We start from the raw sequence: 10,788 nt of genomic DNA on the forward strand, positions 1-10,788 counted from the left end.
CTCCCGTGGTTATCTTTTACAAAATGTATAAAATCCAAACCAGAAAGTTGACATTGGTACAATATGCATGTATAGTTATTTTCTCACACGTGTAGATGCATGCTAACCAATGTACTGACTAGTCCATCACCACAGATGTTCCTTTATGGTCACATACATAACTTCTCTGCCCCCTCCAGCATTCCCAACCCCCGTGACCACTATTTCCCTATTATTTTGTCATTTCAAAAATGTTATATAAATGGAATTATGTCCGTGACATTTTCAGATTTTCCATTCAGCATCATGCCTTTGAGATCCATCCAAGTCGTTGCAACTTGTGTCAGTAGTTCGTTCCCGTTCATTGCTGAATAGGATTCTTCTGCACGGCTATACCCTGGTTAGCCATTCGCCTACTTCAGGACATTTTGGTGGAGTCCAGTTTTTGGCTATTGCAAGTACAGCTGCTATAAACAATGTATACAGGATTTTACATAAATTTTCACTTCTCTGTGATAAATGTCTAGTAGTGCAAATGCTGGGACGTGCCTGCTTAGTTTTTAAAGAAACTACCCAACTATTTTCCAGGGTGGCTGGGCTATTTTATATTCCCACCAGCAATAGATAAGTGATCCAGTTTCTCTGCATTTGGTATTAATACTATTTATTTCAGCCATTCTGGTAGGGGTGTGATGTGTCTTGTGATTTAAACTTGTATTTCCTGATGGATAGTGATGTTGAACATCTTTTTATAAGGTCCTTTCTTAGCCACAGTCTTCTTCTGTGAAACGTCTCATGCGTTTTGTCCATTTTATATTGAATTTTCTTTTTTACTGTTGAGTTTTGAGAGTTCTTTACATATTCTAGATATATAGCTGGCAAATACTTTCTCCTAGTCTGTAGCTTGTCTTTTCATCTTCTTCGTAAGGTCTTTTGCAAAGTTGTAAATTTTGATGAAGTCCAATTTATCAATGTTTTCTTTTATGGATTATAATTTTGGCAAGAATTTGATAAGAATTATCTGCTAACATAGATCATAACAATTTTCCTTTCTTTTTTCTATTTTTTAAAATATATTTTATTGATTTTTACAGAGAGGAAGGGAGAGGGATAGAGTTAGAAACATTGATGAGAGAGAAACATCGATCAGCTGCCTCCTGCACACCCCCCACTGGGGATGTGCCCACAACCAAGGTACATGCCCTTGACCGGAATCGAACCTGGGACCCCTCAGTCTGCAGGCCGACGCTCTATCCACTGAGCCAAACTGGTCAGGGCTCTAAAAATTTTTAACTTTACATTAAAATCTATGATCCATTTTAAGTTTTATATAAGTGTGAGGTTTAGGGAGAGGTTCATACTTTTGCATCTTCTAGCCCTGTTCCAGCATCATTTGTTGAGAGGGTTACCCTTCCACCATTGCATTGCTTTTGCACCTTTGTCAGAACCAGTTGATGACATTTGTGTGGGACTGTTTTTGGGTCTCTGTTCTGTTTTATCCATCTATGTGTCTTCTCCCACCAGTAGCAGACAGTCTTGATTACTGTGGTCTTGAAATTGGGTAGAATGATTCCTCCCATTTCTTTATTCTTTAAAATAGTTTTAGCCACTTTAGTTCCTTTGCCTTTCCATATAAATTTTAGACTTTCCTTTCTATAACCACAAGAGTTGTTGGTATTTGGTAGAAATTACTGCCAAGTGGTTGAACCAAGCCCAGGCACTTGTGAACTGAGACCCCCCCACTAAACCAGTGGCTTTATTTCAGGCAGTGGAGTTGGGCACAAAGTATCCCCCAAAGGGGTAGCTACTAGTTTTTCATGTAAAATTACAATACTGTTATGGTCAGGCTAGCTGCACTCCCAAATAAACCATTTCTTTGCAAGGCCTGCTGGGTCCATGTTACTTCTCCAACTGCAGTTTATTCACCCTAAAGTGGAGATGTCATACCAAGGGACACAGAAGGTTTCATGGGTCAGGCATTCAGTTTCAACAAGAGCCCAAGAGCAGGTTAATAGCTGTCTTTCTCCAAAAGGGGTGTACTTGGTGGCCGTGGCGGCAGGTGGCGATGTTGTGCTGGGAGATGGCCTGAATACTCAGGTTGCTAAAAGGAGTGATTTCCAATAACTGGAAAACGAAAATGTGACATACCAACAAATTTACTCAATATTGATGTAGCTATACAATATTTTATATGCAACACGTGGGCTTTAATATTATGGAATTTGGCCTTTATACACTAGTTTACATATAAACAAAGTTATTCTTTGCTTATCTGTCCTAACCTGTGAAGTGTTGCACTAACCTCCCAAAGCTTTTTTTTTTCTTTTAAATATATTTTTATTGATTTCAGAGAGGAAGGGAGAGGGGAGAGAGAAACATCAATGAGGCGAGAGAATCATTGATTGGCTGCCTCCTGTACGCCCCCCACTGGGGATTGAACCCGCAACCCGGGCATGTGCCTTTGACCTCCCATAGCTTTTTACTATGTAAACAGTTGACTCCTCGAAAAATAAATGATACTGGAAGTTGGAAAGAACTTTCTCCTTTCTCCTCCTGGGATTCTGTATTGTTTCTGCTGGACTACCAGAGATGGGACAAGGAGGCAGGCTAGGGAGTGACTGATGCCCCACCATCAGCTCTCTACATAAGGCAGTCCCTGAATGAGAGGATCCCTGACAATTCACGTGTGCCACGATATTCTTGGGCACGCAATACATTACACTGAATCACCCAAAAGGCCAGGCCCACTAGGGAAGCTCCCCTCCCCACTACTCAAAGTGTCCAGATGCTTTTTTCCATCGGAGTCAAAAATGCGTGTGAGTCAGGAGCTACAGCCCGGTGATAAATGGGTGGCAGATCAACCAAGGGGGTGAGGAGCCCGGGGGTGGGGGAGGGTCCTCTTTCTCCTTCAGCCCTTTGCTCTGGGGTCAGTGTCTGAAAACTGGCACAGCTACCTCTCCCACGGCAGGAGTGAGGCTGTCAGCATCCAGAGCCAGGGCCCATGGCCTCCTCTCGGCTCCTGCACACCCGCAGTTTTTGTCAGCTGGTGTCGCTCCTGCACTGAGCACTATCCTCACTGCTGGGAGGGGGCCTGACTTGCACGGTTAGGCAAGGCTTTGCATTCCCTTTTGCATTTGGATAGTGTTGCAGCCCAACCAAATGAACTTCTAATGTTTTTGGTCCACTCAAAACTCTCAAGCAGCAAGCTTCCTATTGCTGATAACATTTATTTTACATTTGGCGACTCCCTGACTCAGCAGGTGCATCACATTACCTTTCAGGTAGGCTCCAGGAACTGCTGGCTCCTCGTCATGAACACATTCCTTCGTCTGCTCGCCTGCAGGAGTGAGCAGCAACCAAAGCACCACTGACAGATCGTTTCAATCCTACATCTGATCCCTCAGCCTGTCAACATCAGTTCAACTCCTGTTCAGTAACAGAAAGGACAACGGGAACCCTTAATCTGCCCCACCCCTAGTCTATCCCTTGGGTGAGAGCGTTCACTACCACACAGATTTAATGGAGTCTTATATTCCCAAACTAGGCCCAGTTTCTCTTGCAGAAAATCACGTCTGTCAGCATTCTAACCTTACTGTCAAACTGTGGGGTCTGGGGCTTCCTTTCACCCTGCTCACAAACCATTAAGTCTGCCTGTCACAGTTCCATGGCTGTTGACAGGATAAGGATATCCGGGGTCAGAGGTAAAGCACTCACAGCACAGCATGCAAATGAACATCAGCACATTGGTGTCAGCTCCCGTGACCCCAGTTCCACAGGAGCAACATCGCAGGCCCGGGCGAATGTAGCTACAGGCTCCATTTATTTAAGCTGCAGTGGGTGTGCTGCAGCCGAGGAGCCAGGGTCAGGACAGCGATGCCCAAAAGCAAGCCTGCTGCTAAGGTCTCCAGCTGCATAACTGGCCCAGGCGACTTTGTTAGGCACACCCAAACAAGGTGTGCACCAGGACTGGACTGTTTGGTCCAGTGATTATCCTTTTCTATATTGTGCTTTGTTTGCTCTTTCATAAATCTCCCTCTCAGCCAGTTGGTAAGCTGGTGCTGGTCTCAGCCAGTCTGTAAACTGGTCCCTTGTGCAAATAGCTGGTTAAAAGGTAACATATAGCCTGCTCACAAATGTTTCATTTTAAAGACTGAGAAGAATAATTCCTTCAAGTTTGGCCACCACTCAGTTTGTTAGCCATCTGTCAGTCCTAAGTGGAACAGAGAGCAAAAGCAAGCTTTTCTGGTCCTCTTTCTTTAAGAAGTATGACGTTCGCCATCCAGTCCTAAGTGGAACAGAGAGCAAAAGCAAGCTTTTCTGGTCTTTCTTTAAGAAGTATGACTACCGCAGTTCCTAAAATAAGGACAGTCATGTCATAGTCTAGAAAAGTCCACTTATATCTTTCTAGAAAGAAATCTACTCTTCTGAGATATAAAATGCTCACTGTAAAAAATATTAGGCACTGATTGATTACATGTAAGAATCAAACTAGTCCCATCATATTTGAAGGAATTTAACTGGAAGAAGATCAGCTTCCTGACTTGGTTAAAACAGAGTCTATAATGTAATGAGACCAAAGTGAAGTAGTTTAAGTAATAAATGTTTAATCAAAGAATTTTACATATTATTAACAGCATTCATTTGGCCAAACATCTACATGGTTGTAGAATCCTATTGTATATAAAGGGGGAATGTATCAAGTATAGACTATGAAAGTGCAAATAACAAGTCAAGGTTAGAGTAATTTTTTTTACATTATAAAATTAATGTGTTTACAAAATAGGCTTTGCCAAACTTTATTTCTGAACTGTAAAGTCAATGACTGTGTTGTTTTTAAAATATGTACCAAGGAAGTACAAATTGGATAATGATCTTTCCTCATGCTCAGGAGAGAATAGCACAGGAACAAGGGCTACTTACTGCACCAGGTGCCAGGCACCGGCCTCACCAGGAACATGCACTCCACAGCCTTCACGCAGCACTTCCACACTTTGCAAGACACAGCTATATGATACAAAGACTCTTTCTTTTGAAAAAAATTACAACTTGGTCTAAAAACTGATCGGTGTTGATATTTTTAATCCAAAATAAACTTGTAAAAAAATCCTTTAATGGACTATTTCAGTTTAATAGACAGTAATACACTGTAGAAAAAAGTTAATATTTACCCCAACAAATTAATAAGGGTTGATATCAATGTTTCTGATAATTGGGGAAATAAAAACTAATGTGGACTTATGACATCCAAAGCATAGGAACAATTCCTACATAGTTTCTTTTTAATCCCAGGAGACCCTGAGGAATATTAAATAATATAATGTCCTAGGTCTCATGAATTCCAAATATAAGAATATTTCAAAAATAGGGTTTGGAAAATAAAAAGTAATAAAAAACCATAATTACAACTCATGTGAATATCAATACTAATACAGCCTTACACCCAGTCCAGGACTTGCCTGTACAAACTCAGTACTGAAATTTTGGTATCTGTAGACTTCTGGTAAAAATCTGGCAAAACATTAAATGGGGTGTTGCCTATCTACTTTGCTTATGTTATGCTAGTTTGGGTAATATGTAAGTAAAAGAGCCATTCCAACAGTTTACTCTAGTTTTAATTACACACTGTACCATTGAATCTTAATTACAACTAAGACCAGTATTTTCTTCACAGGAAGACACTGATAACCAGGAAGTTGATTTTTTCAACAATAAACAGTAGTCACACAGCAAATGAGTATTGTGCAACAGAACAAACACGTCAGCATTTGCTATTGAGGCAAACAAACGGATTGAACATTTATTTAGTTGTTATATTGACTGGAAAGGCAAGGCCATGGGTGGTTTATGGAGGTCTCTGCAATTCATAGCATAGTTACTTCAGAAGAGACACTGAAATTTGAATGACTCACTTATTTAACTGGCAACTATCCACTGAGGTTAGGCAAAGGCACGGTAACATGTTGCGCAGGATGTCTTACTGGATTTTTTAATAATTGTCGGATTTACTATAACTCATAAAAACTCCACTTTTTTTCTATTTTATAAAACACTTACCATTAAAAGTAATTGCACCCATTAGTAATTAGAATGCACTGTAAAATTGTGAAAACAAAGAACTATGATTGCACTTTCAATAAAGTGTCTCTTAAAATACAGCACCGCTGTTGCTAATCAACTGTATTTTAATATTAAAATAAACTGTTTTTAACAGCAGCATTAGGTTTAGTTAACTTAAGCTACAGGCTACATTTATCTAAATGCAGTCTCCATGGCAACAAAAGCCTATTAAAGCCTGGCATTTCATGGCTACCAAGTGGCACCTTTTACTCCCGAGAATGCTGACACTGCCCTGGAGCCACACCTGAACGCCTTCTCAGTGCACAAGTCAGAGTTTGGCACAAGTGGACTGTAAGACATGAAAATAAATTTTTGACTCATGTGAAAATGAAAATTAACTACATTGTGGGAGATGCAGCACTAAAGAGAAGCTTTGGACACTTCGATTCACACTGCTCAGACCAAGAGGCAGGAAGAAAGTTATGGAAGAGCACAAAGAGATCGAGGAACTCAGTGTTACCAGATCTGTCCAAAAGAACTTCTAAAATGAAGAAAACCTTTTTTTTTTCTTTTTAAAGAGAAAAACCACCCAAGGATGAGGGAGTAAGCCTTTAATTTAAATGTTCCATTTTAAGTATTGCTGACCTTAGGCTAAACAGAGGACTGCATTTTCTTAGAGTGTGGAATCTAACCTACTTACTCCATTTGTTTTTCTTTCTCTCCTGCTCTTCTTTTTGTCAGCAAAAAGGGGAAAGCTATCCAATTAAATACCAAAGAAGTTTCCTGTGAGGTTAAACTCCGAAACGAAGCCACCATTCAAGGGAACTCCTCGTATTCAACCCTAATGTCAGTGGTTTAGAGTTGAGTTGGAATTAAGTGGATCCAGTTTCCATGAAGCACACTCCACCAGCATGCCACCTGTACCGCGATGCGCTTGGAGCCAGAGGTGTGCAGCTCACACTAAGTGTCCTTGTTCCAGCCAGTCACTTGAGGTTTGAGGTGTTTGACTTGAGACATCTGAACCAGCTCCCTTGCTGGCTGCCTCAGTACCACTTTCGCCAGCTTGAGGCACTGCTTCCCCAGCCAGAATATTCTCTTCCAAAGAGTTTTCTTCTTCTCTTTGGGTTCCTCTACCTTCACTGACCACAGCATCTTCAAACACTGAGTCTTCTTCTGGCGGCACCAGTTCCACATCTTTCACGCCTTCTGACCCATCTCCAACACAGGGGCGCTGGGAATCTGCACTGGTTTCTGTAGTTGCTGGAGGAATCAGGACAATACTCTGAGGGTTCATGTCGTGAAACCAAGCCATGATATTGCCCAGAAGATTGTCACTGATGTTGGCGTCCTGGCCAGCTGAGTCAGGGTCACTGGATGAGGGATAGAATTCATTTCTTGCCTCACTGAGAGGGTGTGAACTCAGGGTGTCAGTTGAAAATGTGTCACTTTCGGCTCCTAGTCTCAAGAGGCTGTCGCCAAGTTCCAATAGCTCGGAGCTGCTCAATGCAGCTGCAGGGCTATCTGTGTTCCTGGGGCCGGAGTCCAGCCTGGAAGGTAGAGAAGTGCCTATTGCCCCTAAGGAAGCATCGCCACTGAGGAAGTCTCTGTTTCCTTCATCGATGGCCAGCCCCGATTCTTGCAATGATAACTGTATTGCGAGAAGTATATTAGGATCATCTTCATCCAAGGAACTCAGAGCCTGAGGGCAACAGAAAGTAAAATCACTTAAAATTTAAAAGAAAAAATGATTTAACCCAATGAGGTTTACCATTGTGTTTTTACCTAACAGATAATTAATATTACCTCTATTTATACAGAAGAATTATTTTATCTACTCAAATCTTATTTTAGTTTCCATGTTATAGGGGAAAAATTCCTGACGCTAAATCTCTTTTCCTGTAGCACACCCCTGAAACAATTTTGAATGGAAGGAAGAAAAAGGAAAGCAATAAAAGTGAAATCAGGAAACCAGGCCACACAGATCAAGAGCAGAAGCAGGGGCCAGGGGGCTGCCCAGGAAGCTACCTGAAGAGAGTCTTGGTTCTCAGAGCGACTGGCAGGGGTGTAGTCACGCAAGGAAGAGCTGTGCAGCACACTCATGGACGCAGAGCTGACCACAGAGGTGCCCGGTCTGCGGCCACTGCCGCCTTCTGGGAGATCTGTTTCAGAGCAAGTGGTACCAGAGACAGTTCAGCCATACAGATTTCATACATCTTCTTAGTTAAATGGCAATTCCTCTTTCAGTGCAGGTGAAAACCTGTGTTCACACATTCACTTAATCTTCCAGAGACTTCTTATGCATATCTGTCTCACCAGATGCAACAATATCTATCTCATACCATTTGCTTCAAATCCATGATTATTCTTTGCATTTGTGCTTGCACTACATATGGTTCTATTTAGAAAGGCCAATGCTACTCCTCTTTGTTTTCTTAAGCAACAATAAATAAAGGTGTTTTAGTTTTCAGAGTTATTTTTTAAATAAAAAGAATTTGGGAACCACAATGCCTGAAGAACAAATCTTCAGGCCTGTTGATCCTGATTTACTAAAGATGCTCTGCTGATATTATAAAGACTTTCAATTATAACTTAACATTTAAAAGTTGATAATTAAGATAATTTATTCCTAATACCAGAAATTTTCTTTTAAGAATGCTTATAGGAGAAGTGAGGCTAAAAGAAAAACATTCCATGAACACAGCCAACAGTAACCAATAGCTACAATTCACGAACGCTCACTAGGTACTTCTCATGCCTAAGAATTTTACAGGCATTATCTCATTAAAAGCTCACAATTGCCCCCTAGTGGCACTCTCAGTATTGCTTCTTTAGAATGAGGAGACTGCTGCTTGGAGAGGTTCAGTGACTCAACTGAAGTGTCTCCCGGATAGGCAGTGAGATGCAGTCATGAACCCAGGTCTTTCTGACTCAGAAGCCTGCGTTCTTAACCCCCCTAGTTTTCTGTACCCTGTGACCTTAGAAGCAGCTACCTATAGATTGTGTATCTAAATTACAAATTCTTTCACAATCACCTACTCAGTTTTAAGAATAAACTCAAGAGAGCTAAGAGATTAAGACATACCCAACCCAAGAACTTACCTAAAGTGCTTTCACTGGGCTCATCAGGGTCTGGAGGGTTACTGAGCAGACTGTGCACGTCTCCTCGCCGGCGCTGCTGTCTGTGCCTCCTCCGATACTGAAATTCAGCATATTCCTGCATAAACCAAAGGTTATAAAATACGGGAGAGCATGCAGCTTTTCTAATGCAAATTAAACAAACAGCACACTTTTTCCCCCAGAGGAAAAAATGTGTGATTTTATATACATATTATAAAATCACGTGGCTTTAGAAAAAGAAACTTCAGGTTTTGCCATGCCAAGGAAACAGAAAGGGAAAAATAAAAATTTTAAGTAGTCATTGCAATCGCCTGGGTAAATTGGGAGTACTTGCAAGCTCCAAAGCCAGATCGCAACTGAGCCTTATTTCATATGCCTGGGTCTTATTATTTAATATTATAGCTAATCCTGTAATGATTTTACTAATGTAAGTTAGGCTCTCCCTGGAAGTTTGTTACTAAAAAAGTAACTGATACATTCAACAGAAAGAAAGAAAAGCACACACTGTTAAATCCTTGTCAGACCGTTAGATCTTGTATTTTTGGGGACTGTGACATATCACACTCACAAGACAAATGACCAGCTTAAGAGAGAGATGGCGTTAGCTTGAAAATGAGATGGTGCTGGGCTTCCTCTCTGCAACAGCTGACATGTGGGGTTACCTCCCACACAGGCAGGTGCAGTGTTTTCTATTTACTCTATGGGAAGAACACAATCCACGCAGATGTCCCTGAGTTTATTTTCCAGATTTTAGTGACACAAGAGATGAGAAAAAGGTCAGTATGTATGACACCAACATGAGAAGGCTAATTTTGAGGGTAATTATAGATTTTTTCAGTGATAAACACTAAGATACTCAGGTTTATGGTTATCCAGGTTACCCTTGAGGACTCAGTATGCTTATATTGTGAAAGTACTGAACAGGTTTTATATTACAAATGAAACTTTCACATCATACCACTCTGGTTAAATTTATTTGAAGTCCTTCATCTGTATAATCTAATAAGAGGTGGTAGCAATCTTGCTAGGTTAGGAACAAAAGCATAAAAGATACAAGTGCCTGGAGGGATTATTAAGGTTCTCTAAAATGTCCTACTGAGCTGGGATATCATGTCCTCTTTGCCTGGAGGCCTAGGATCCCAAACTGGATGCCTGTTATGTGTCAATATGGTTCACTGGGCCACTGAGGCCCATCACATTTCTTAGACAAAGATGACATGAAACTCTTATCTCAGTTCAAGACTTATACTTAGGGAGAATTTGTTTACTTTGTATACTTGATAATGGCACAAAATTATTCTGAATTAAATAATCTATTATTGACCACAGAATATACATATTTCCAATTAAAGAAAATGAAAGTTTAAAACTGTAAAAGAAATTTGTTATATAATTTTTCTTTCTTTTTTAAAATTAAATCTTTATTGTTCAGATTATTACAGTTGTTCCTCTTTTTTCCCCCCATAGCTCCCCTCCACCCGGTTCCCACCTCACCCTCTGCTCTTACCCCTCCTCCCCCACAGTCCTCATCCATAGGTGTATGATTTTTGTCCAGTCTCTTCCAGCACCCCCACACCCCTTCCCCCCTGAGAATTGTCAGTCCACTCCCTTTCTATGCCCCTGATTCTATGATAT

The 10,788-nt window shown here is 41.0% G+C and overlaps 1 protein-coding gene across 5 annotated transcripts in view; it reads right to left on the reverse strand.

Moving 5' to 3' along the window:
• Positions 1 to 4,563: 4,563 nt before the first annotated feature.
• ANKIB1 (ankyrin repeat and IBR domain containing 1) overlaps positions 4,564 to 10,788 on the reverse strand; it is a 120,676-nt gene continuing 114,451 nt past the window's right edge. For 4 of the 5 annotated variants that reach the window (XM_005876095.2, XM_014547563.1, XM_014547561.1 and 1 more), the window contains 3 exons: positions 9,136 to 9,250; positions 8,062 to 8,195; positions 4,564 to 7,735 (listed from right to left, as the gene is read on the reverse strand). In XM_005876095.2, coding sequence (XP_005876157.1) covers positions 6,992 to 7,735; positions 8,062 to 8,195; positions 9,136 to 9,250 — 993 coding nt within the window. In that variant the 3' untranslated portion in view covers positions 4,564 to 6,991. The remainder of the gene's footprint in view (positions 7,736 to 8,061; positions 8,196 to 9,135; positions 9,251 to 10,788) is intronic. The other variant, XM_014547562.1, reaches the window with a different exon arrangement.

The sequence above is a fragment of the Myotis brandtii genome, unplaced genomic scaffold (genome assembly GCF_000412655.1).
Source record: "Myotis brandtii unplaced genomic scaffold, ASM41265v1 scaffold48, whole genome shotgun sequence".
In the NCBI taxonomy this organism is placed as follows: Eukaryota; Metazoa; Chordata; class Mammalia; order Chiroptera; family Vespertilionidae; genus Myotis; species Myotis brandtii.